Source organism: Trichomonas vaginalis, chromosome I (assembly GCF_026262505.1).
Source record: "Trichomonas vaginalis G3 chromosome I, whole genome shotgun sequence".
Taxonomy (NCBI): domain Eukaryota; phylum Parabasalia; order Trichomonadida; family Trichomonadidae; genus Trichomonas; species Trichomonas vaginalis.
The window spans coordinates 26028620-26056619 of record NC_067203.1 but is presented as its reverse complement, the minus strand read 5'-3'; the positions used below and the strand labels follow the sequence as shown (position 1 = coordinate 26056619).

Genomic DNA, 28000 nt, shown 5'->3' with positions numbered 1-28000 from the left:
AGATGAATCAGATTCTATTGAAAATTAAAGTAGTATATATGACGATTAACATTCAAGCATTTATACATAAAATCATAAATGAAAACCAAATACCAGTATTTTGCGTTATCTAAAGTGAAGAATGCCTCTTGTAAACATGTATCACATCTATAAAATCTATCTTTAAGCATCACTTGATATGTATCCTCTCCTATTTCTCTTATGTTTTTAAACTTATTTGGCATACATGCAACGCGTGCCTTCTGTGCATTCATTATTTTAGTCTTTGCGTAATTTTGTGTATTCATTGCATCGTAACCATATGATCCATTAAGTGAAATTTTGCAAAATAAACTTTTTCCTTTATTTCCTTCTAATTCAGCCTTTTGTCTTTCGTTCATAAATTCATTCGCAAATTCATTAAAACAAGTGTTTTTAGTAAATGTTAAAATTGATTGAATATCATCGATGATAAAATGAAATCTGTCGATTAGATACCAAAGATAATAAGAAGAAAATGGTTGATATTGGTTGTGTGTTGATGCTAGCTGAGTTAATTTTCTTTGTTTCTGGTCAACTGGTAAATTGTTTGATTTCATGTAATTATACATAAAACTGCCAATTGTTTTTTCATCTGTGATAATATCTAAGTTTCTTATTATCGGTAAAAAGTTTATGTAATCATTAATGTATTTTTCATCAATGTGACCCTTTACTTCAGCCACGAATAAAGTTTTCTTTCTAATTATTCCAAGTGCTTTTGCTTTCTTTGTTGCTGTATCACAAATGATAACACCATTCAATCTTCCCGGCATATACATTTTATGGTCAGTATTGAATGAAATCATGAGGATTAGATGAAAAATGATGAAGGATATAATGAATTAAAATCAACACCAACGAAATGAGTCATGATGTTGGAAGTGTCCTCATTTGATACAGTTTTAGTTTCTGGATTATATGCAAGTTTATTAATGTGCGTGATTCCTTTAAGATTTACTCTATGTTGAACATTTGATAGACCACCAGTAATTCCATTACGGAGAATGTGATAAGCTTCAACTGAATTTAAAGTCATTGGTAAATTATTTTTTAATGCATAATTTCTTAAATTGATTCTTAAACGTTGAACATCTTCATCTTTATTTGATTTTACGACATTGCAATAACAACACATTAACTGACAATTTTCTTTGGTATGTGGTTTTTCATTATCGATTCTATCCAATGTTGGTTTATTTGCATATGTAAACGCTTTACCACACATTTTGCATTTAGATGAAAGGATTAAATCGTGATAGTATTGAAAATCATCCATTGAAACATTATTTTTAGTATCTCTTTCTGCTTTTTCATCTTGTTTCTTATATGATTCAATTTTATATTTCCAATATTTTTTCGTTAATTCAAAACTTGATTCTATCTCTTCCTCAAGATATTTTTCATTAGGATTAAAGTCTTTATATGCTAAAGCGTAACGAATCATTGAAGCATTCGATGATAAAGAAAGATTATGAAGCATATCAATTTTATAAACAAATGTTTCTTCAATAATTTTATCGATTGGGTCAATCATAATTTCAACATCTTTATTGCAATAATGAATAAAATATTCTAATATATTCTTAAAGTTTTTAGCATCATTGAGATATATTTGATAATCACTATCTGATATAGTTTCTTGAGTTAATGCTGAATAAAATGAATCTTTCGTGAATGGTTCCTCTTTATATAATTCTTCTTCGTAATTCTCAGTTAGTATACAAGTCTTGGGTATGGTGGCACTGCGTTCCACCTTACCCAATACTTGTGAATTTGACACTTTACAAAACCGTTAACGTATATTTTACAACATGAACGCAAAAACTAACTTAACCTTAAATATTTACAAAGCCGCCAACAATTTCACCTCACTATCGTTCTCACTAACAACTTCACTAATGTTCTCATAAATTTTCCTCAATATCTTCATCATCAGTGTTAACCCTATTGTAGTCATACTTGAAGCCATAAACTTTCTCTAACTTCTTAACGTACAATTTACATAACTTACCTTCGTCATCGTATGGTTTAATGATATAACTATTTCTATCTTTATAAACAGTCAATGAAAAGTCAACTGGTCTCGGATGTATTTGAAAGAACATGTTATGCTCAGGAAGGAAGAATAAATGTTTAAATGTATGTTTGTTATATGTTTTGATTTGTATGAGTTGCTTTTGTTCTGTCATTACATCCAAATAAAATAAAAATAATTTTAAAAAATAAAATAAAAAATAAATGATATCACCACCCTCACACGTATGAAAACATAGCACAAAAATAATGGAGTGTGGTAGAATTTACGAAAAAGTGACACTTAACCTTAAATTTCCAAACACTATTTTTTGATTGTATTTTGTTATTTATATATTTATATATATAAATATATTTATATATGTATATTTATGTATGTATATTTATATATGTATATTTATATATGTATATTTATGTATGTATATTTATATATGTATATATTTATATATGTATATATTTATATATGTATATATTTATATATGTATATATTTATATATGTATATATTTATATATGTATATATTTATATATGTATATATTTATATATGTATATATTTATATATGTATATATTTATATATGTATATATTTATATATGTATATATGTATGTATTTATATATGTATATTTATTTAAAAAAATTAAAAATAATATAATTAAAATTTATTTATATTTTAAATTTCATACTGATCTTCGATTCCAATTTGTGAATTGATATCATTAACAATTGAATTTCGGTGCACCCCTATGAGAGCGCTGGCGACCGAAACACCACTAGTAAGATTGTGTATTAGAAACTGCTTCATGCTGTGTTGAGTAAGCTTCGATGTCTTTGTAGGATAGCTTTCTGAGAGCGAAACAAGATAGTGTTGAAAAAAAAATTTTGAAAATCTGAGAGACTGTGCAAGAGCCAACGACCAAAACACTACCAGTAAGATACAGCAGTAGTAGCTGCTTCATGCTGCATTGAGTATTGTTGAATAATTTGAAGTAGTGGTTTTTGAAATCAGCACCCCTATGAGAGCGCTGGCGACCGAAACACCACTAGTAAGATTGTGTATTAGAAACTGCTTCATGCTGTGTTGAGTAAGCTTCGATATCTTTATCAGACCACCTTTAAATTAACCACTCACATTCTCACTGTGGTCCATCTAAAATTTGTAAACTTTATGACATAAAATTATATTATATGCAGGATCCCACCTATTACTTAATCTTTTTGGAATAAATGTTTTATAATATTTATCGATTGATTGTAATTTTTTGTATAAAAAAAGTTTTTTATTTATATTAAAAATATATTCGGTTAATGATATTATCTTATAATTTGTAAATAAATCTAGTAATAAAATAACTTTAATAGTTGGTGTCACTTTTTCGAAAATTCTGGTTTTTTCCAAATAAAATAAAAATAATTTTAAAAAATAAAATAAAAAATAAATGATATCACCACCCTCACACGTATGAAAACATAGCACAAAAATAATGTTTAGGTGAAGTGGTGAGATCTCACCTCTTTTTTCACCTGTTTTTTCACCCTGTTGAATTCATTGCTTTATAACTCTCTTCCTTTCTCCAACTCTTCTAACTTCTTCTTAAGTTCAGCAATGTTGTCCTCATGAAGTTTAATCTTTCTCAAAATTCCTTCTTTATCTAATGGTTGCTTTATCTTTCTAAACTGAACTCTACCATCCTTCATAGTATGAATGTAAAAACCTTCTGGAATAATTCCTGATTTAATGTATTCTACCAAAAACTTTTGTTTCATTGCTTCAGTGACTTTAGTCGTCATTTCAATCAAATAAAAATTTTAATATTAAATAAAAATAACGTTATTTTTTTCAGTAAGGAAACGCAGGAGTTTTACGATTTATTTGTGGTGTAGGTTCTGGTTTAAATGTTGGAGTCGGTTTTGGAGTTGACTTTTGAACAGGAGTTTGTAATTCCATAGGTTCAGGAGTCATTGAAGGTGTTGTTTGTGAAGGCGTTGGTTTTGGCGATGGTGTCGGAGTTTGTTTAACTTCAACTACTTCAGTATTATTTACAACATTTGCTTTATTTCTTTTCAACATCATTACTGCTCCTGCTGTAGCTAGCAAACCTAGTGGGAGACCATATTTTATATAAGGACTTGACCAAATGCTATTTTTGACAGGAGCTGGTGGAACACCTAACCTTGGTGAGACTGCTCTTTGCCATTGTGCAGCTCGTAAGAAATATTCAATAGGTGCTCCATAATCGTTTGGTAAAGTTTGTTTCATAGATGGTGAAGGTTCACGAGAGCTTGATGAAGAACTCATTTATAAGCTTTAAAAATAAACGTTCATCCTTTATTCCTCACTGTCGTCCGTAGCTAAGTTATAGTCATCTAATCTTATTATGGGGATGCCATTAGCACGCACCTGAATGGCAAAGCAACAATCCCTCATAAATCCAATAAGTGGCTTTGGTACGTTTTCAGTTGCTAGTTCAATAGGTCCTTTAACAGACAATTTGTATGTTATTGGAGCAGTAGATGTTTGACCTTGCTGGAAGCAAAAGTCCACTTCTGTTGGAAAACCACATAAGAAATGTGTGTTGTCATAGCTATCCCATTTATGTTCCACACTACCATCATCCACCAATGACCTCATAACATCTTCATTAAATCCTATCATATCATTGTTTGTATTGCAGGCGTTCGCAACCATTTCATAAAATACAGGTCCATATGATTTTTCAGGTTCTGCAGGCATATTTCCATAAGCTCCCATGGAAAGCTGAAGATATTTAAACTTAGGGTTCTCAAAATTAACATAATAGTTGTCTTTCTTTCTAAATAGTGCCCAAATACTTTTAACATTAATAGGCGTATAAGCTGCTGTAAATGTTGCACTTGAACTATCTGTATTCTTTGAGAATGAACCGTCCATAGGAATCCAATCCATAACTTTAACAGGAAAAACATAAAGCCTCGTTTGTATAATGTTCTACAAGTTCTGTATAAATGTTAGGGTCTAAAGAGAATGACTTTGGATGAATGAAACATTCATTAAAATCCATCTTTGTTCGAAATAGTTGCTGGTTTACAGTTGTAATAGTAACTGTTCCACTAGCCTTCTACTGCCTTCGTTATCATAGTGAATGGTTCATTCCATGGAACAAATTTATTTGTCGGTGGATTTGAATCTGAAGCAAATGCAACTTTAAGAGTTGGATTGAAAGCAATGATATCATTTACAGATATAGATGTGCATTGTAATGCGTCGCTACTGAACTTTACTTTAAGCTGAATGTTACCAGCAAATGCAGGAATAAATCTTATAGCTTCTAATGGTAAAAACTTTCTAACAGGAATTCTTAAACGAAGCTTAAAATCAAATGATTTTCCTGCTGTAATTGGACCACTAACAATTTGTCCTGTTCTGCATGTTCCCGAATGACTCCATACATCTTCATGTCGAGTCTTTGAGAAAACATCTACTTTCTTTATTTGTTCGGTAGTTTGTGAGTTTGAAGTTATATATGCTTCTTCTCTTGCGTTGTCTTGAGAATATACGATACGACCATTTGCAAGGATTTGATATCCAGCAACTGCATAGAAAGCGTCATCGAAACCAATCCAAAATCCTAGTGGGTTTGTTTATTGGAACCTGAACCAATTTCTTTATCTACAATAAATTGACCTTCCATTTTATACGTAATGAATGTATTGTAAAGGTCCAACATATTTTCACCAGGAGGTGAGAGATTGAATGTTACCCATGTGTTATCTTTAGCAGTTCCAGGTTGTGATGGAATCTTGCGTCAGAATATTTTCTATTAGTGTCACCAATTTGAACTGCATTGTCTATGATATCGAAATATGAGCGAATCTGATGAATATGCTCTGCTGGAGTAAATTCGTTTAGCTGTTCGTTCTGCATGTATTTACTTCAGATAAAAATATCTATTTACTTCATTATTCTCACTCTTCTTCTTGCATTCGTCGGTGGAAGTTGTTTCTTGACATTTTCAATGAACTGTACATTCTCTTTTGTCTCAACTTCTTTCACTGGCGGGTCAGGCGTTCTTTGACTCGGTTTGTTTTTCAATGAAATTCACGAACTTTGCCAATAAGCTCTTGGTTCGTTATTGAAAGTACATCTGGCTTCTTTTCTTCTGGTTCTTTTGGTGGCTCAGTTTGAACAGAAGGTTTTATATGGGCTTCGTGGACTTCACCCTTGCCATGCCACCTTAATGTTGTCGCTTTCTGCATTCGCTAATGGAACCTTTCTTTTTCTTACATATATTTTACCATCTTTACTCTGACTTACGTAATAGAAAGGATGTTGTATTCCTCTGGCGTCATTTATATAATAGACTCTCGTTCTGATTTTGACAAGCTCATTTTACATCGGTTAAAGTTTTAATTTTGTTTTTTTATCTGCAGTCAAATGACTCAGACAAGTCCTACAGACAAGACCCAAGGGTCATAGATGTTGAAGCATTGAAGAAAGAAAATTCGCGAGCAAATTTTATCCGAACTGAAGGAACAAAAACAAGAACAAAGCCAGAGAGACCAAAGAGAAAACTTAGTGAAAAACAACTAGCTGCATTAGCTGCTGGAAGACAGAAGAACCCACGTTTGCTCGCGAAGAAAGCTAGAGAAGAAGCTGAAGCAAAAGCTAAAGAAGCTGAAGTGAAGAAAGAGTAAATGGTTTATTTTTATTGGAACTAAATGTATAGACAAATACCTTTATCTGTTGCGTTCAGTAGTGAAAACCCTGACGTCAAAATAAAGGGGAACAGAGTAACGTTTAAGTTTCCAACAGACTGGATTGTGAACATAAATGAAGAGAAGTACATTGGCATAACATCTATGTATATAACACGTGCATTTAGGAAAGTTGACTTTATACTTCAAGTCGAGATAGAAAATGACGAACAGTCTTTAAGCGCCCAAAACATTCACATATACAAATACTTTAAAGACGATACAACATTGTTGCAATGTATGATTTCATTTAATGAAATGTTCGAGAAAAAGTTTAACATTGAAGTACAAACTTTACAGCCTTTACGTGAGTTTCTTGCACAACTGAAAGAAGAAGGTAGTCAGCCACAACTTATAGACTTTCATTATGAATTTAATGAAAATGAAGATGGAACTCATGACTGTCAGTTTGTTGTATTCTCACCATTCAATGAAGTAGCTAAAGAGAAAGAAAATCCATTACGTATAAGATTTCAAATCTCTGAACCAAGTGATGATTTCAAGAATGTTTTCAATTATGATGCAATGCTTCCGAGGAAAAATGAATTTTCAAAGATTGTAACACCTGGCATTTGGGATAGAAAGCAAGCTATATTATATTCAAACTTAAGTAAGGGAGTTGAAAATGAGTTCATTGGTCATACAAGAACTACACCACTTCCTAACCCTAAATACTATAAATTAACTGGCTTCAATCGTGAGTTTTGGATAGACATGTTCTCCACTCATGACCATAACTGCCCAGTGTTCTTACCTCCAGACCATAAGGACTGTCTCTACATTGAAGCACAACTCTTAAACTCTACCATCGCAGTATTGTAAATGACCACATGGGCTTCGCCCTTGCCGCTAGCGGCTTATTTTTATCATGAATGACCTCATTGCTGACAAAAATAAATGACCTCATTCATGACCTCATTGCTGACCTCATTCATGACCTCATTGCTGACAAAAATAAATGACCTCAGAACTTCAACTTACGAATAAAGCTTGTTTTAGTCGTTATTGAGAAGTTAAACTTTTCAGCAAAGCAAGGACTAGAAGACTTACATAAGTCAAATCCAATCTCTTGACCGTCATAAAGTGCTTTATAAAGTTTCATGACACTGAACTCAGAGTCTTTGTCAAATTTTCCTTGCGGAACCATTAAACCTTTATCTTCATTGTAATAGCATTGTATAGCTTCAGGAAACATTTCATTAGCGGTTAAAGCAATAACATCTTGCTTCACGCCTTTCATTCTGCAGTGAAATGCAACTTCATTTAAATCGTTAGTGAGTAAGTCTATGTAAGTCTTCTTTCCACAAAATATTGACTTGTATGCTAAACTTTGTTTTCCAGGTGTTATTTCTGCGAAGTCACTATGAAACTGACCAAGGTTTTTACCAATAAGTTCTCTACCGTATCTCTTCTTAAATTCATGAGCTAAACGTGGTATGTCTTCATTGTAAATGTGCATCGAATCTGTATCCTGATAAAATGCTTTTAATCCTAAGTCTTCAATCGTGCAAAACACTTCATTCATAATACGTTTTGACATAGACAGAATGTTAACACCAAGTGGACAGAAGTTAAAGTGTCTGCAAATGCTTTTCGTTAGCTTGAAAATAGTTTTATCTGAACCATCCAAACCTTCGAACTTCACTATATGGTTGTAGTTTCTGATGGCATATCTTATAGCATCTTTGTCATCTACTATGGTTATTTTTGACTCAATAGGAGATAGAATAGTTTTGCCATAAATACTGTTCAGAATGAGCTTTATATTTTCTTGCAAAGGATTTCCTTCTTTCTTATACTTTAACCTTAACTCAAACAACTTCTTTACTTCATCTCTTATTCTAATATCTCTGTTTCCATCGTCGTAGTAATATCCTTGCAACACTTCACATTTGACACCTTGATATTTTATGAGGTCTTGTAATGTTATATGGTCAACATACATTAAACAGCAAGTGTTTGAACTTCTGGGAACGTTAAGTTCTGGATTTAGTTCAGGGTCACAAACTATTAAAGGAAAGTGTCTATGTATTCCAATCTCTGTTATCTTAATGAGAACAAAGAAGCCAGACATAAACTTTTCACCAATGGGTTCCTTTTGGTCGTCATCGAATAAATGTCTCATGAGATACTCTGTGCTTAACATCTCATCCTTCAATACTTTTGGAATTCCTTCTAAAGTATAAAGTCTTGCTATAGCTGATGGATATAATGAAACAGCGTCGAAGTCAGCAATGAGTTTCTTTTTGCTCTTTTGTTTAATGTTATCTGACAACATACATCTTCCACCTTGAATGCATCTGAAATAAATTCTCTTGGTTTATTTGAGAGGTCATAAAGATTTCCATTCGGGAAGTACACTCTGTTCTCAAACAATTTGTTAGCAATAGAACAAATACTAACGTAGTCATAAACGTTTAAATCAAACTCTTTCAATAAGTCATTGCGGAACTTTACAAAACCTTCTCTTAAAATTCTTACATCTTGTTTGCAGTAAAACGTGCTATATTTTTCTAAGTCGAAGTGGTTTTCATCTATTCTGCAACCTTTGATGGAATCTATGTTCTTCATGAACGTTTCAATATCTTTTACAAACTTACATGCTTCAGAAATGACACCAGTTCTGTTGTCATTTGCTAACAAAACACTGCTGTAGTAGTTGTATGGAAATACTTCTTTCGGTCCTGTTTGTAAGTTAAACATAGCAGGAAATAGTTTAAGCTTCTTATTTATAACACTGTAAGAGTCTTTTATAATAATTGCCCTTCCTTTATATAAGCCAGTTATTTGCATTGTTCGTGAACCTTTAATGATGGGAGTTCCTTTCACTTCTGTCATGTGTCTTAAGATGAAGTTTATGTCATAGCTGAGGTTATGGAAATATATTAAACTCTTGTCAGGAAGTCGCTCCAAAAATTCTGTTGCACAGTTTTGACCCCATATGCTTTCACTCACTGAACCATCTTCACTGTCATAACAGATGTTAAAAGCTTTATGAAAGCCATCGGTACTACACTCAAAGTCAGCAAAAAAACATGCTCAGGAATGAACTTGCACTTATTTTTATTTACTTCTTTTGACTCTGCTTTCTTCTTCAGTTGTACACAATACTTTGGAGCATATGTCAAATCTTTAAATGGTGCAAGGTTCTGTTTATATAAGTCAGTCGTATATGTGAAAAGTTCTCCATAAGAAATAGGTTCGAAATATTTGCACTCCCACAATGTTTTCATAACATCCCATAGCGGTGTAGTTCTATCCATGCGAACAATGTATTTATCATCTCTCATTGTATATATTTTCATCTGTTTTTCAATGTTCATTCCACCACACTCCTTCAAGATTTCTATATAGTTGCGAATGAAATATGTTGTCATTGGTAATCTTTCGTTTAGCATGTAGTGGTCTTCAACAAGAAGTAAGTCAATAGTTCGAACAGTTTTACATTCTTTTGGTATGTATCTCTTTATTTCATTATGTCTTGAGTCATTGAAATAACCAATGGTAACATTGAATGCTATACCTGTTGCGTCAGAAATTTCTTGTACTTTACTTTGAGGAAAGTCTCTAACACGAATGACTTCTCTCATGTGGTCAATAGTTTCTTCATTTACTCCAGCCTGAATGCAAGCATAAACGAAACAATTGTCTCTGTCGTTGCTTTTTGTTCAGTTCATTGAAGATTTGGTAGCGTTCAAGATTTATAGGTAATGTGCAAAGATACTTCCAGAACTGACCGCTTCTCTTCTTATAAAACTTCTTTTCACCAAGGATTTCATTCCAGAAGTCATCTATATCTTGTTTATCTCCTGTTTGTTTAAGTCTGTTCAATAATCTTTTCTGTCTTTCTGTCAGTGTGCTTTCATCTCTATATGGTCGCTTTTGGTTTCCTTTCTTTACATCTGACATCGTTAAGCCTTCATATTCAGTTAAATCATACATCTTTATTTCAGTAAGATTCTTTATGTTTGTCAAGAAGAAGTCATAGTGCATTTCAACAATACCTGCAGCATTTGCTTCTATCTCTGATATAAAGTTCTCCTTCAAGAGCTGATGTAGTAATGTTCCAATATTATTGAGGTTTAACGTAGAACATTCATACTTTCCACCAAGTTTATAACATACCATCCATCTGTTGTGAGTTTATTTTAATCTTCTCTAAGAGTCTCATGAAAACCTTACCGAAATGTTTGTGTAAGTAGTCTCTGTTTGGTTCATCTAAAGCTTCGATGTTAAAGTCAATGAGTCTATTGCCTGACTTCACATTTCTCTTCCTATTCTCTTCATCTTTCTTTAACCATCTCTCACCTTCTTTTGGTTTGTCGTCAATGGAACGAATGACATCGTTAGCTTTGCGAACTTGTTCTATAGCGCTCTTAAACATCTCTCTTCTCTGTTGTTTCAGTGTGTCGTCTCTCTTTCGTGTTTCACCAACGTTTGCATTTGTTATGTCAAACATCTCTTGACGAACATCATGCGAAAGAGCTTTACGAGTATGACCAACGTTTGCATTTGTTATGTCAAACATTTCTCTTCTTACTTCATGAGGTACTGAACGTCTATGATATAAGTCAATAGCAACGTCATTTAAAGGAAATGCTCTTGCATGGACTTCGTCCTCGCCGCGTTGCGGCTTTATGAACTCATGAATTCTATCATAACTTATTGCACCATTATAGTCATTGAGGATGTCAGCGAGTGCTTTTTTGTTTGTTGCGTAATGCTTTGCTACTTCTATGTTAGCTTCTGTAAGAAGTTGTTTTATTTCCGAGTGTTCTAACTTAGACAACTTCCGATACATCTTTAGTAGGAAATAAAAAAATATTTTTGAAAAAATTAGATTAGATTTTTTAAAGTTATTTTTCAAAATAATTTAATATTTTTATTTTAATGAAACACATGCAAGATTGCAAGTTCTTTTCATACAATGCTCTCGCTACTGCCATCAAGAATGAGTTCAATAATGCTTCAAATGTTAATGTTATCTTTAACAAGAAGTTTGTGAAAGAATCTAAGTTTGGTCAGTATGTCAGACCATTAGCTATCGTCATTGACCGCAAACGTTATACTTCACAAGAGTTAGCAGTAGTTTTGAAACAAAAGAGTTTCTTCGTGAATGTCAAAGATACTCATTATACTGTTATAAAGAACTCTAACATTGACTTCTTCAGTATTGCTTTAAATCTTTCCGAACAGAAAGAATATAAGAAGGGTGAAACAAATGTGAAATATTATCCTTCATCTCTGAAGACAATAACGAACAAAGATGTTATACAGAAATTCTTACCAAAGGTTGAAGAAGCTTCAATTGACATTGACGAAGGAAGTGAAATGGTTGAAGAAATTGACCCTGAAGTTATTTAAAAAAATATATTTTTGAATAACTGAAAGTGTCACCACGTCACCATGTGCTACCAGGTTAATTAACTTCTTTTAAAAATGATGACAACATGACATTTTGACAACAGTCCAGGAAATAAATTTTATCGTTAATGTTTACGTTAATGTTTTTCATTAAATTTTGACAAAGTGCAAATCTTCACTTCGTCAAAAAAAGTTAATGTTTTTCATTGAAATCGGTAAGTTTTCATTCTTCCTCTTTGAAGTTGTCGAAATATTCTGTTATCTTTTCTTTCAGTAATGTTAAGTCTTCTTTAAATGTAAGTATTGTGCAACCTTTGATGTCATAGTGTGTTTGAGGAAGAGTATTTTTGACAATTTCCTTTATTTGCTCATTCGGTGTCATTGAAATCGGTAAGTTTTCACGATAGAACCAGTTTCTGTCAGATTTATATATCTTAGCTAAGTCATAAAAGCTCTTGTTGTTTCTTCTCACTAAATGCAACATAACCATATCTCTATCTTCTTCTTTCTCCAACTCTTCAGCGTAAATCATATACTTATAGCTTTTTTCCTTTCCTTTTGGTACTGAACGTGGTATTCTTTTCTGTATGCTTTTGTCTTTGGATTCAATGACTTCATCTTTTGCTTGAAGTTTCTTTTCCATGGTATTTCTTTTCTGCTTTATATAGTTCATCTAACATCATGAAAATATAACAAGCATAACGAGGTGAAGCCCACATTGCTACAGCATTTACTAAAAGTCTATGAACATAATAACCTTTCAAACCGGGAGCCAAATTCTTGCGATTTTCGTACGGAATCTCTTCTCTCGGTTTTCCGAGGGAAGCAATCATATGAGGAAATTCTTCTAAAAGTTCTTTTGCCTGTTGGTTTTCAAACCAATGATATGCTTGCTTTGTAGAAAGAAGAGCATTCAAAATACTTTGCATTTGGTACATGTCATCTTTGACTGAACGAATAAGACGTAACTGTTTGTTATACTGTATGTACTCGTATTCTTCATTTATGGCTTCATGAACGATAGCAATTGTTGTGTTCTCTGATGTTGACATTACTGTCTTTACATACAAAATAAAAAAATAAATAAAAATAAAACTAACTTTATTTTTTCTGAGATAAACACTATTTCTTCACAACATTAAATTTTATCCTGTATGAAATGACTTTAAAAAGATTATGAAAAAACCAGAATTTTCGAAAAAGTGACACCAACTATTAAAGTTATTTTATTACTAGATTTATTTACAAATTATAAGATAATATCATTAACCGAATATATTTTTAATATAAATAAAAAACTTTTTTTATACAAAAAATTACAATCAATCGATAAATATTATAAAACGAGTGTGGGACAAACTATCCAGTGTCACTTTTTTATTAACCTTATTTTAAAAAATTAATAAAATAATAATAAAAAATTATTTGAATCTTTTACATTAATTGTTTCTTTTTTAAAAGTACCTTTAAAGTACAATAAACAAGATTTGAATCTATTGATCCTTGTTGCAAACTTGAATATATTGCTTCAAGCATTTTTGAGAGTAGCCCATGCTAGCTTTTATCTCTTCTTGGATACCAAACTGGAGGAGCTCCATAGTGTTGAATATCACGGGCTCCATACAACAAATTGAATAAGGTATTTCAAAATTTGAAGGAAATGGTCCATCATTGAATGTAGTGGCCGGGAATTGAATGACATACAGATAGTTTGAGGAAATTTGTTATAAATTATAATATAATTGAAGAATTAATTATCAAAACAAGTCTAAGAGCCATTTGTCAGATTTTCCCGAAATGCAAGGTTAAGATTTTAGCAGCGACTAACTTTGAGTGTACATATATAATTGTTATACTGAGTACTTTCTATCTGTGTTACTTATTTGAGTCTAAGAGCCATTTGTCAGATTTTCCCGAAATGCAAGGTTAAGATTTTAGCAGCGACTAACTTTGAGTGTACATATATAATTGTTATACTGAGTACTTTCTATCTGTGTTACTTATTTGAGTCTAAGAGCCATTTGTCAGATTTTCCCGAAATGCAAGGTTAAGATTTTAGCAGCGACTAACTTTGAGTGTACATATATAATTGTTATACTGAGTACTTTCTATCTGTGTTACTTATTTGAGTCTAAGAGTCATTTCTACCATAGAACTAGATATTGTCTCTCATTAAATATATATAACTGTAAACTGCTTAATTCATTTATCTATTTAGATAAAATTATATTTATATAAGATTTCATGTTATTATTTCATCTTTATTATTTTTTTATTCCTTTGAAAAGTGACACTGGATAGTTTGTCCCTTTCTCATTATAAAACATTTATTCCAAAAAGATTAAGTAATAGGTGGGATCCTGCATATAATATAATTTTATGTCATAAAGTTTACAAATTTTAGATGGACCACAGTGAGAATGTGAGTGGTTAATTTAAAGGTGGTCTGATAAAGACATCGAAGCTTACTCAACACAGCATGAAGCAGTTTCTAATACACAATCTTACTAGTGGTGTTTCGGTCGCCAGCGCTCTCATAGGGGTGCTGATTTCAAAAACCACTACTTCAAATTATTCAACAATACTCAATGCAGCATGAAGCAGCTACTACTGCTGTATCTTACTGGTAGTGTTTTGGTCGTTGGCTCTTGCACAGTCTCTCAGATTTTCAAAATTTTTTTCAACACTATCTTGTTTCGCTCTCAGAAAGCTATCCTACAAAGACATCGAAGCTTACTCAACACAGCATGAAGCAGTTTCTAATACACAATCTTACTAGTGGTGTTTCGGTCGCCAGCGCTCTCATAGGGGTGCTGATTTCAAAAACCACTACTTCAAATTATTCAACAATACTCAATGCAGCATGAAGCAGCTACTACTGCTGTATCTTACTGGTAGTGTTTTGGTCGTTGGCTCTTGCACAGTCTCTCAGATTTTCAAAATTTTTTTCAACACTATCTTGTTTCGCTCTCAGAAAGCTATCCTACAAAGACATCGAAGCTTACTCAACACAGCATGAAGCAGTTTCTAATACACAATCTTACTAGTGGTGTTTCGGTCGCCAGCGCTCTCATAGGGGTGCTGATTTCAAAAACCACTACTTCAAATTATTCAACAATACTCAATGCAGCATGAAGCAGCTACTACTGCTGTATCTTACTGGTAGTGTTCTTCGCTTCTTACTATCAACTCTAAAACTAGTTTGATGTATTATTTATTCAATATTAACCTTAATTATTGACAATTCTCACTTTTTTCATTTTTTAAATGAATCAATCCGTTCCTGCACCCCTTGCTGATACAAAACAATATATTGATTTCATTCATTATCTTCAATATGGAGTTCAAGCAGAGATGCGTGCTAACTGCAATTATCGGAAAGATTCGCATTTGAATTCAGATGGAGTAACAATTATTAGACATTACTGTAGATGGGGAAGTTGTAGTGCTAACTTTACCTTTGAAATGAAATCTAATCAATACAGATTTGTAACTGGACATCATTTTCATAATCATGTTGGTGAACCACCGTCTTTTAAATATATACATATATAAATATATACATATATAAATATATACATATATAAATATATACATATATAAATATACATATATAAATATACATATATAAATATACATATATAAATATACATATATAAATATACATATATAAATATACATATATAAATATACATATATAAATATACATATATAAATATACATATATAAATATACATATATAAATATACATATATAAATATACATATATAAATATACATATATAAATATACATATATAAATATACATATATAAATATACATATATAAATATACATATATAAATATACATATATAAATATACATATATAAATATACATATATAAATATACATATATAAATATACATATATAAATATACATATATAAATATACATATATAAATATACATATATAAATATACATATATAAATATACATATATAAATATACATATATAAATATACATATATAAATATACATATATAAATATACATATATAAATATATTTATATATATAAATATATAAATAACAAAATACAATCAAAAAATAGTGTTTGAAAATTTAAGGTTAAGTGTCACTTTTCTATTGTCACTTTTTCGTAAATTCTACCACACTCACTTTATTTTTTCTGAGATAAACACTATTTCTTCACAACATTAAATTTTATCCTGTATGAAATGACTTTAAAAAGATTATTGACTGACTTCGAATACTATCTCATTGACGCACTGACAGACCCTCAAAACTGTGTTGAAAGTTCTTTAAGCTTTAAGATTGAAGGTACGACGCATTTTGTCTTCACTTACGTATTGAAAGAATATGACCGTTATCATAACGAAGTGAATCAAACACTAATAAAATTTGTAGATAAAAAATTGGTTAACAATGAATATTTTAAACGTGAAGACCCAAACACTGCTGGAGATGATGAAGAATACAGACAAGTTATTGAAAAAAATAACGCAAGATTAGATGCAATAGAAAAGAAGTTTAATGAATGTCTTACAAACACGTATGAATATCTTATGCGGTGGGAAGCTAGATGGAAATAAATTTACGTCAAATATGCAATTTATAAAATCTTATGTCGACAGGCTACGTAGCACAGTGGTCTAAGGTGGTGTTATGGAGGGTCAGGGTCTGTGGTTCGAACCGCGACAGCGCCGTATTTTCTTATTTTCTTTGTTTGTCTTGTTTGTCGTGAATAAAAAGTGTCATAAAAGTGCTCTATCTTCCACGGGAATAAATAAAAATTTACTTTATTTCTTCTTTATTTCTTTGTTCCCGTGGAAGAAAGGTTTTGCTGTTTTTCTCAGCCGAAATCAATGATTTTTTCATTTTTGGAATCCTTAGCGAATGGGGAATCTTTTCTCTCGTGGAAGCTTTGACCAAAAATATATTTCATTTTCAGCATTATTTTTTTGCATTTTGAACTCTATACCATGCGAATACAGTCACAAATGGTGGCATATAATCTTCACCCGAGCCTGTTGGATTTGTTGTGAAAGTGTGTGAATGATTTCCTGCGGTTCCACAGAAAATACCTGCGCTTGAATCTACTGGGTCAGTTGTGATATCATATCTATTCATTCCCTGTCTATCCGAACCTGCTGCAAGATTTGTAAAACCTCTTTTTGTTATTGAATGTGAATGATTACCTGTTGTGTTTGTCGCTCCTGTATGAGTGTGCGGTGGAAGGTTTGCTTCAGTAATTTTCTTCGAACCACCTGTTTCCTTTGAACTATTAGCACAATAGAGGAATTTATCTACAATCTGTTCCCACGTACCAAAACCTAAAACACTTGCCGGATTTGTTGAGTTCATTGACGTATATAAAGAACCAACAGGATATAATGTTTGAAGTATTTCAGTCTTTAATGTTTGAAGCTCTGTTTTGTCTGCTTTCTTATCTAACATTGTTGGTAGTTCATATGCTTCAAAGTTTCTGGCATGATCTTCGATATTCCTGCAACTGTTATCTAAATTGTTAAGAGTATCTTTTACGCTTGTACTTGGATTTTCTAATGGTGCATTTGAACCAAGGTCAAAGTTCAATATTATGTCGTCTGCTCTAACAGTAGTGAAGGATTTATGTGTATGGTTTTTGTCTGCTTTCTTATCTAACATTGCTGGTAGTTCATGTGTTTCAAAGTTTCTGGCATGACCTTCAATGTTCATACATTTGTTATTTAAGGAGTTTAGTGTATCTTTTACGCTTGTACTCGGATTCTCTGAAGGTGCACTTGAACCGAGGGCATAGTTCAATATTATGTCGTCTGCTCTAACAGTAGTGAAGGATTTATGTGTATGGTTCTTGTCAGCTTTACTATTTAATGTAGTTTGAAGTTCATTTATATCGGAGATGTTGTGTTTATGAGATTTCAAAACTTTGTTCGTTGCGTCAAGTTCATCTTTGTCAGCTTTACTTTTAATAGCATCTTCAACGGTTATTTTTGTCTTAACTCTCAATGTAAATCTTGGTTCAACTAATACACCGTTAACATTGAAAGTAGAGGCATAAATTTCATCGTTATAACCAAATGCTTCTGGTGCTTTACCTGTGTCATACTGTACAGTACAGTGTATGTCATAACCTTTAGCACGAATGTATTTATATCTTCTTTCATTAACATCTTCCGTCTTCACTTTTTCATCCTGTGTTAAATATCCATGGTAGTCCGTTATAATCTGTTCATCTGAAGTTATATAATGAACATGGTTTTTATCTGCTTTACTATTTAATGTAGCTTGAAGTTCATTTATATCGGAGATATTGTGTTTATGTTCTTTATCTGCTTTTTCGGCTAATTTCTCTTCTATCTCATTTATTTCAAGTTCATGCCTACCACCACCTCCCGAAGAAGTATTTTTCTTCAGCTCTTGAAGAACGTCCACTTCGCCATCTTTGGTGTCAATAATGAGACTTTGAGTTAAAACCTTTCCTGTCTTAATGGATGTTTGTAAAACTTCTTCTTCACCGTGTTCGGGGTCATGGTCGTCATCATATCTTGTGAAATCAGAGATGTTGTCATACATTAAGTATATCTGTCTCAAAAGTTCTGCTATTTGAAACTGGAACGAAAGATATACAGAACTTTCATCATCTCCTAAAGTCAAGTCTGCTTTCTTAAGTATTTCTTGAATGTATGCAATGAGAACAGAGTACCTTGGAAAATATTCGAACAATATTTCATTAGCTGTTGGTTTTGGTGGTTCTTCTGGAGTTTCTGCATCTCTTGACTTCAATGCTCTTGCTCTCAAAGACCTAAATGTTAGAGCACCGGGTTTTACAAAGGACTTTATAAATGCTTTAATAGTTCCTGGTAAGTTATTGTTAGCATTAAGTAAGTTCCTTATGCTTCCATCATGTACGTCCATAGCACTATGTAAAAAATCTATACTTTTCTTGTAGTCAGCAATAGACTGACTGTGATTTTTTAAAGATTTGTCAATACCTTTAAGCCAATCTTCATGCATGTCTGATACTGAGCCAAGAATATCATTTGCTTCCTTTAGTGTATTTTGTGCTTCTCGTAAAGTATCCAATCCCGTACGTGCATTGTTTGCTATACGTCTTACAGTATCTATTTGACTCCTTGTTTCTTGCATCCAACCAGATAAAGTTTTAATAGTATCCGAACCATTTGAAATGAAGTTCAAAGCATTTTTAACGTCATCTAAAGCTTCTTCACCAAGTACTGCCCATATCTTTCTGATTTGGTATTGAAGAACTCCATATGAAGCAGCTGTTAAACCAGTATTTATAAGGTCCCATATCCATGATTTAGCAGTTTTTCCATCCTTTCCATCCTTTCCATCCAAACCGTTTTCGCCTTGAGGTCCTTGTATTCCTTGTATTCCTTGTATTCCTTGTGGTCCTTGTGGTCCGGTGTCACCCTTCTCTCCTTTCAGTTCATCTTTATGTTCGTTATAATATTCTAATGTCATAAGGTGTACATCATTACTGCTACCAGCAACGCCGAGAATTTGTTTCTCATTCATGACTAAATTCTTTAGGCATTTAATGTTGTCGTCAAATCGAAAGCTCTTTAACAATTCAATGAGAACATTCAGTACTTTCACTAATGAGGCATCTACTGTAGAATTTATATATTGCACCGTTCCATCATTTATGATGGGAACCTTGCTTGTTGTAATGAATGGGTCATAAGTGTTAAAAGTATCGAAATCAATGACTTTTTTAGTTTTTCCATCGTCAATGACTAAATCATTGCCTTCAATGGTTAAAGTTGAGTTTTCGTTTACTAGTTCATGTGCTCTTCTTGCTTCATTTGTTTCATACGCATATGCAGCAATAGTCATATTTTAATGAGAATAAAATGTTGTTCTATTTGCAAAGTACAGACCCAAACGAATACGGGACAGTAAAGCTACAAACAAACTTAGGTCTTCAGAATGAAGCGCTTGCTTTCAGAGTTGTTGACTTTAATACTATTGCTTCATTCGTTATAACTGACGAAACAGATTTCATGGAGTTTGAAATAGATGGAAAGAAGCACGAAATAAGATTTCACAATAATGTAGAATATAAGATGGAAACATTAGCTGGAGTGTTAAATGCGCTCATAAATACTACAATAAACAAGGAGAACGAAGAAAACTTAATGAATGTTAAACTTATTGCAGGAGTTTTGAAGTTCAGTTATGCGAAGGAGTTTAAGATAACACGAATGAGTCATAGAGTACAACTTCTTTGGGTGCATACCATATGACATTTCCTTTGAAAAGTGTTGACAAAACGATTGAGATGAAATCTGTTCCATACGTATGTTATGGTAATTGTTTATACATTGAGTCTAAAATAGCTAATGTCACAGGCATTTCAGGAGTTAATAGTAAAGGTTCAGTAGAATATAAATCTTCTGTTATGCAGTCAATTCAATGTTCATTCCAAACGTTCCTGTCATAGCAACTCATTTAGGTAAATGGGTTCGCATTAGTCCTCATAATTTGAAAGACATGCAATTCAGACTTGTTGACTTTCAAGGAGAGCCTGTAGAACTGAAGGCACCAGTGCGAATGACTGTTGAAGTTGACTTTTTAGAAAATATTAAATGCAACAGCTTACAAGAGAACTCAGAGCTAAAAATATAAAGTATGAATGTTATGTATTAGGTCATGAACTTTGGTTGTTGCTGTTTGATGAAACAAATGAATTAGTTATGTCAGTCAAGAGAACAGAAAAATATTGTGTTAGTGAAAACTGCACCAAGTCAATAAGATTAGGTTTGCATTATGAAGATGAGTTCGATACTGTTGAAGAAGTTTTGGATAGATATTACAAATTGCTTTAATTTACTAAAACATATTTCAAGCAAAGTTTATATTCTGTTGAAAGTTTTGTATACTCGTTCGAATATTTATACTTAAACTCAACTCCTGTAGTTCCTGGTGTTTCAATGATGCGGATGTTACCTATTTTCATGAATAGTGGAGTTTGACCACAGCATTCGATTTCAGGGTCGAGATAGTCAATGACACATTGTTTCCCTGTTATTCGTGAGATAACATTTCAAGGTCCTCCTTTGTTAGAATTATTTGGTTCTTGCTTATAAGATTTGTCAAAAGCTTCTTATCGTCTTTGAGTAAAATTGTTTGGTATAACTGAAGAAGGTAATGGTCTACGTTATCTGAAGGATTTGTTTGAACATTTGTGTAAGGGTTGTCGTTGGCTTCTCTTGAAAGAACTTGGTCCAGTGGTGGATACTCTAACTTAACATCTGATGTAGCGTTAGCGTTTGAAGCTGTGTTTAAATTCACCGACTTAAGATCTGGTTCTTTTTCTTTCAAACACTCCGAACTATAGTTCTTTATGACAATATTGTTTGTCGTTCGTGAGTCAACATTTGATGTTGGTTCAATTGGAACATTAACGGCACCAGCTAAGATGGATTTGCTTCTCATTTCATATAGAATAAAAACCTTTTATATGTATGAAATGAACAATATACTCGACAAGGGTTTGAATGTAAAGCTAACGAATGAAAATATTGTTGAATTCACTGAGACAGGAGCTGTGTATAAAGATGTAGAACTACTGAACAAAAGAGCAAAGGGAAGAAGCAGGAACATGAACAAAGGGTGGAAGCCTATAAAAATTTATGTCAACGATGGCTCAGGAGGTTCAAACATAAAGTATGCAGAAAGTTATAGAGTTTATGCTCTCAAAGGTGAAAAGCCTTCATTTAAGAACAGCTATTCTAACGCATATCCTCAAAAGCTAACGGATGGAGAAGTGGATGATATGAATGACAGCAAAAATATTAACAGAAATGGTGACAGAGATGCATGGAATTTGTTTATCATCAGTCAATTGAAGGTTAAACTTTAAAACAATGTTGGTCGTTCCCATGGAATATTTTTGACTTTAATGGTATTAGTCATGATATGAATCTCAAGGTATGAACGAGGAGAGATGAGAGACTTATATGCTTCCCAAATTTCTTCAAAAGGTAATGTTATACCTGACTGTTTCCAAATGAGTTCAATGTCATAGCGTGAGAAACCTTGAAAGATAACGAAGTCAGTTATGAGACGTTTTATGTTTAAAGCAAGAAAACGCCATGTTTGCATAAGTATTGCTACAGTTAAGTGGTAATGTCTGACTTTAGTAATGATGTTAGCTAATGGTGAGTCAGGCTTTGACACTAAACCTTTTCCGGCGAAGTCGTCACAAACTAATAAAGTGTTTGATGGATATTTTTTGAAGGGGTATTTTGAAAGTTTTGACAGAATGTAGTTTGTAAGTCGTTTCATATCGTAAACTCCTGAGTATTGACGTAAGTGGTGTTTGTCAATAATTCTTTCCATCTCCTCAGAAGTCTTTTGCATTCCTGACTGTATAAATTCAACGATGGCATAATATTTCCTCTTACGTCGAATGTAACGTTGAAGAAATTCAATGAGTTCACTGTCTGGAACTTTAACGACAGAGGCTTGAACTTTTGACATAAATGTTTTCGCTGTTGAGTCCATAGAGTCTGAAGTTGCTGATATAATGATTTGGTCATAATATGAGTCATTTCCTAAACGTTCTGTTATGAGTATATGACGAATGAGGTTGAATGTCTTTCCTGACCCCATCTTTCCACAATAGAAATACACACCATTTGAACAGAATTCATAATCTTTGCTGAAAGGAAGAATAAGAGAAGAGTTAAGTTTGTCTGTAGTTTCATTCATGTCTTCATCTACGTCATGTATTAAATGCTTCATTTTATCTCCATTAAAAATGCAAGTCAGAAATATTCAGAACATAGCACCGAGTCTAACTGACAAGAGTATAAAGATATACTATGAACACGTTATGATGAAACCTAACCAAAATTCAAGAAAGTCAGTATACTTATGAATATCCAAGACACTGGGTAGAGTATGTAGGAGGTGAGAAAGCTATTGAAATCAGACAGGTTCGAAGTATTCCAGCAGGAAGAACAATATTATTGAAGAACTTTAATGTTTTGAGATATAATGATGAAACAAAGAAGCAAGATAGTTTCCCTGTTGCTGTGTATGTGAACCTAGACACAGGAGATGACATGAAAGTTTTTAAACAAAGCTTCAAACGGTAGTGAGAGAACAACTGACTGCGGAAGGACATCCATTACCTTCAGAAGTTACCATAGCATATAATTTTGAAACAAACTCAATAGATTTTAAAGTCATCTCTGCAAAGAAGTCAGGTTTACATTTAATGAAGCAGATGTATATTCGAATGAAAACTTCAAAGCTATTGCATGGTTAGATAATGACGATTGCTTTAAGAAAATATTTAAATTCAGTGACTCAAAGATGTCAATAGATGACCTTCGTGGAATGTTACCATCGACGTTTACAGTTGAAGGTTCAGCAGGATTGCTTACAAGATTGTCAATTGGTGGTATTTGGTCTCGTGAGAACATTGTTATAAAATCCAGTATAAGTGAATTTGCTGAAGAATCTATATTATGTCTTTCAAACTATATGTATTCGCCGCCAAGCATTATAGTATAACAAACTTTGTCAGTAAGTTTAACATAAGACTTGTCGAACCTTCTTCAATGAAAGATGTTGTGCTACCTAAAGATGGAAAGGATGGACTCATTATTGAGATGATTTTAATAGCATATTAAATGAGCTTGTTCTTGAAGGTCATTCATGATGAAATAACTGTTGTAGAAGATGTTAGCAATTGTTCAGACATTTTGAAGCGTATAGATGATATAAGAAAGAAGTTAGATAGACCGCAAAGCGGTGAGGGCGAAGCCCGTGAGAACGCTTATGTTTCATTGACTTTCTCCAGTAACGAGAACTTTTATGAGATAATATTGAAGAGAGATGATTTTAATATGGTGTAAATGGTAGCTTGGGCAGCTTTAGGCGCAATGGGAACAAAAGCATTAGCATTTGGAGCAAAAGCACTTGGAGCTTATGACGCAGTAAATAAAATGAGTGGAGGAAGAGTTTCGAAAGACATTAGATGCAAATAAAGGAAAGATTGGAGGCTGGGTTGTAAAGAAGTTAAGATTAAATAAAATAGGGCTCATAAATAAAGCATCCAATTTGGTTGCGACTGAGTCAGAAAATGCTTTAGGAAAGGACGATGAGTTTGCAAAACACGCAAAAGACTTTAATGACCAGATGAAAGGTGAAACAATGCATTTAAATAGAGTCGATGGAACTAAAGAAAATGTTTCTTCTCCACCAGTAGTTCTTCCGTATGGTCCCTATGGAATGTATGGAAACCCTTACGAAAGACCATTTGACCCATTGACTGGTGGAAGTAACTGGTATCATTACGGCGAAGAAGAAAGACAGTCAAGTTGGAGACAGACGTGAAGAAAGCAACTAAAAAGAAACCAAGGAAGAGAGTTATAAAGCAATGAATTCAACAGGGTGAAATGAGGTGAAAAAGGGTTAGATCTCACCACTTCACCTAAATTTATTTTTGTGCTATGTTTTCATACGTGTGAGGGTGGTGATATCATTTATTTTTTATTTTATTTTTAAAAATTATTTTTATTTTATTTGGATGTAAATGACAGAACAAAAGCAACTCATACAAATCAAAACATATAACAAACATACATTTAAACATTTATTCTTCCTTCCTGAGCATAACATGTTCTTTCAAATACATCCGAGACCAGTTGACTTTTCATTGACTGTTTATAAAGATAGAAATAGTTATATCATTAAACCATACGATGACGAAGGTAAGTTATGTAAATTGTACGTTAAGAAGTTAGAGAAAGTTTATGGCTTCAAGTATGACTACAATAGGGTTAACACTGATGATGAAGATATTGAGGAAAATTTATGAGAACATTAGTGAAGTTGTTAGTGAGAACGATAGTGAGGTGAAATTGTTGGCGGCTTTGTAAATATTTAAGGTTAAGTTAGTTTTTGCGTTCATGTTGTAAAATATACGTTAACGGTTTTGTAAAGTGTCAAATTCACAAGTATTGGGTAAGGTGGAACGCAGTGCCACCATACCCAAGACTTGTATACTAACTTTCTCCCATGTGATGAATTGATAAGGGAAAAAGGATTTAACACGTGATTTATTGTTTCCGAAATCTTGAGTGAATTGGTCTAATGTCCCACCCGCTATATAATTTCTGATGTCAATAAATCTCAATTCATATGGAGCGTTTGTTTTCTTTACAATGACTTGCTTAAATTGAGAAGAAGAACCCAGCATTGATTTTATTTTCCATTTTGCAGTGTTTAAATCACGAAGAATTAAATTTAAATCAAACTTTCCCGAATTAAAACCTATGATATTCACTTTATTAAATTCCTCATCTAGAAGTTCTTTAAATGCTTCCTTCTGTTTTTCATTTAATGTATGGGACAAAGTCCCCGCCGTTTGGTCTGAAAGACCTTCAGGACTCAAAGAGTCCGTTTGCGACTTCATTAATTCTTCATATTGTTCAATATTTGATTTAGCAACTAATGAACAGGTTGAAAATAAAAACTCAATCCAATCAGAAATAAAAGAATCACTCGAAGTTAAGCAAAAATTCCTCGTATATGTTTTATCGTTTAATTTAACCGTTGATGATACCATGAATGGTTTTAAGTAAGCGTTCAAAGTTGCACACTCAGAAAGTTGTAATTCTTCTTTAGTCTCTAATGTTTCAAAGTCAAAAGTAATATAATATCTTGTCGGTTGATAATATTCCTGCAAATTATGAGCTAATAACCACTGATATATCTTCTGTTTCGTAATATGTGGTGCATATGGTTGCTGTGTCTTTTGCAACTGAACGTCTTGAATTAATCTTCCATTATTTTCTTTACATTTCTCACAATGCTTTAAAAATCTTTTTGGTTTTTCCTTTCTGGATCATCACGGATAGAATAAACTTCTTCTTTACAATATGGACAAACTCTATAGCCGGTGAGTGCTTCAACGTCTGTTATTCTGTCAGCGTGAAGTTTTCCACATGGACTCTGTGTTAATAAAATATTTACTGTTTCAAATTCTGGATCTATCATTATTGATTCCACTAATGGAAAGTCTACCTTATTTATGTCCACGTCTTCTGGTTGAGGATCACAATAATAGAAATCAATATTAACATTTAACATTCTCGCTAATCTCTCACTTTCTGATGAAATGTCAAACCCTTCATATGAATCTATTGCTTCATTTAAATAACTTCTACGAGTTTTAGGATTAACACCATCAGGAATGTTATAGAAGCGTTTAAATAACCTTCTACCTTCTGCTCTAATTTGATTATCATTCATTTTAGCGGTTCCGTTTTTGTTCATTTATGTAAGAATAAAAAATTAAAAAATAAATAAAAATAAAGTTTATTTTTTAAAGCCCATAAAATGAATTAAGAACACATAAATTTTTATCATCTGCGACGTGATGAATACATTTTAATTTACTCAAGAATGCGTACCCTGATACATTAAATCTAATTCCTGTCTTATTTAATTTCACAACTTTGAAAAGGAATGTATGAATAGCTATAAAATGATGAGAAGATGTTTTATGGGTTGCTTCCATTTTTTCTGAAATAAATGAATAAATATAATGTTTATAAGTTTTCATATCTTTTATATTCTTAATAACGAATGGTATAGACCTTTCAACTTCGTCTTCCTTCGGTGCTGTTCTTTCATATGAAACATTATTGGTATCTTCAATAATGAAACCGAGTAGGTGCCAAAAGTGCTTACTCTTAAACAACCATCGGATTTCCGGGTGAAATCGTGACACACTTTCGTCTTTCGTAGGCGGTGGTGGTTGTTACAAAAGGTAACTTCGAATGTAGCGTGAAATCTGCAAAAAAAATTCTGAAATTTGAATGGATAACACAAAAATTGAATAGTTTACGTCAATAAAAAAGAGAAAAATGAAGCCAATGTGCCTCGAACCTAGGACTTAGAGCAGCAATCCCACTGTTTATCACATTACACTACATGCATCTCTCACCTCAGTGAATGAGATCAACTATATGATAACTTTTTCCCCATTATATTCTTGTGGAAAAGTGACAAATAGCAACTTTGACCCTCTCTCTAATGAAACCACAATCACACAAAATTTTATATGTTCCAATGGTTTCTTTTGATATTTTATCTAATAAATCAAAAACTTTATCAACACCCGTGCATTTATTTAAATAATAATTTGTGTAAATATCATGATCTTCTTTCTTAATCGTATTAGTTGCATATGTCACATTTTTAAGAGCTTTTTTGAATTTCTCAGAATCTAAAGGTGGTGAAAGCAGGATACAGGGGTATTTTTCATTATCAATAAATTGTAACTTATGTTTACGAATAAATTTAGTACCTTCTTCTGAAAGTGTTTCATCTATTTCGCCATCTAATAAATTTTGTGTTGATTCTGAGACATAATTTTTATATCTTTCTTCATGAGATTTCTGAACTGCTGATTCTGAAGCTGGGATATTCATTAAACCCTCTACTTCATTTTCATTATATTTTTCAACTTCTCTTAATTCCTTAATTTTTTCATCTATTTCATCTCTTATTTTTTCCAGTCTTTCAATTTCAATTTCATTGTATTCATCATCATCTTTAATCCGTTCTTCATAATATTCAGGGAAAACATCAGGTTCTTTAGGTTTTTCTTCTTCAGATGTGGGATATAAGAAATTTATAACATCATCTTTATTCATTTTTCCATCATAATCTAAATCATTTAATAACTCGGCAAATTTTTGACAATTTCTTAAATAATATTTACTAACTTCATAACACATCTCATCTAATATATCCTTTATTTCCTCGTTTGTGAATCCTAATTTTTTAACGTTGTTAGTTT

The 28000-nt window shown here is 32.4% G+C and overlaps 3 protein-coding genes and 10 pseudogenes across 13 annotated transcripts, besides 5 other annotated features; 4 read left to right on the top strand and 9 right to left on the bottom strand.

Moving 5' to 3' along the window:
• Window positions 1-14: 14 nt before the first annotated feature.
• On the bottom strand, window positions 15-1555 carry TVAGG3_1051720 (annotated as a pseudogene). The gene has a single exon. A coding segment is annotated over exon 1 (1541 nt).
• Window positions 1556-3455: 1900 nt separating this feature from the next.
• Window positions 3456-25202: a mobile genetic element.
• Window positions 3606-3842, bottom strand: TVAGG3_1051710 (uncharacterized protein; the record flags this gene model as incomplete). Its single annotated transcript, XM_001315971.1, has 1 exon — window positions 3606-3842. One exon carries the CDS (start codon window positions 3840-3842, stop codon window positions 3606-3608), a length of 237 nt encoding a protein of 78 aa, XP_001316006.1.
• TVAGG3_1051700 lies at window positions 4060-4350 on the bottom strand (annotated as a pseudogene). The gene has a single exon. A coding segment is annotated over exon 1 (291 nt).
• Window positions 4381-5955, bottom strand: TVAGG3_1051690 (annotated as a pseudogene). The gene has a single exon. A coding segment is annotated over exon 1 (1575 nt).
• TVAGG3_1051680 lies at window positions 9388-10375 on the bottom strand (annotated as a pseudogene). Its single transcript has one exon. A coding segment is annotated over exon 1 (988 nt).
• On the bottom strand, window positions 10569-11586 carry TVAGG3_1051670 (annotated as a pseudogene). The gene has a single exon. A coding segment is annotated over exon 1 (1018 nt).
• Window positions 11676-12050, top strand: TVAGG3_1051660 (annotated as a pseudogene). Its single transcript has one exon. A coding segment is annotated over exon 1 (375 nt).
• Window positions 13495-14464: a mobile genetic element.
• TVAGG3_1051640 (uncharacterized protein) lies at window positions 15417-15704 on the top strand (the record flags this gene model as incomplete). Its single annotated transcript, XM_001280173.1, has 1 exon — window positions 15417-15704. One exon carries the CDS (start codon window positions 15417-15419, stop codon window positions 15702-15704), a length of 288 nt encoding a protein of 95 aa, XP_001280174.1.
• On the bottom strand, window positions 17101-20010 carry TVAGG3_1051630 (organellar and viral DNA polymerase type B; the record flags this gene model as incomplete). The annotated part of the gene is made up of 1 exon (XM_051255757.1): window positions 17101-20010. The coding sequence occupies one exon, from the start codon at window positions 20008-20010 to the stop codon at window positions 17101-17103; it is 2910 nt and encodes a 969-aa protein (XP_051081331.1).
• TVAGG3_1051620 lies at window positions 20028-20633 on the top strand (annotated as a pseudogene). Its single transcript has one exon. A coding segment is annotated over exon 1 (606 nt).
• Window positions 20999-21612, bottom strand: TVAGG3_1051610 (annotated as a pseudogene). Its single transcript has one exon. A coding segment is annotated over exon 1 (614 nt).
• Window positions 23247-23819, top strand: TVAGG3_1051600 (annotated as a pseudogene). The gene has a single exon. A coding segment is annotated over exon 1 (573 nt).
• Window positions 24551-25202: a terminal%2Cinverted (terminal inverted repeat of Maverick-1C transposon ID:TVAGG3_1051590).
• A 290-nt stretch (window positions 25203-25492) lies between these two features.
• Window positions 25493-25658: a mobile genetic element.
• Window positions 25659-25952: 294 nt separating this feature from the next.
• On the bottom strand, window positions 25953-26469 carry TVAGG3_1051570 (annotated as a pseudogene). Its single transcript has one exon. A coding segment is annotated over exon 1 (517 nt).
• A 1105-nt stretch (window positions 26470-27574) lies between these two features.
• Window positions 27575-28000: part of a mobile genetic element that runs on past the window's edge.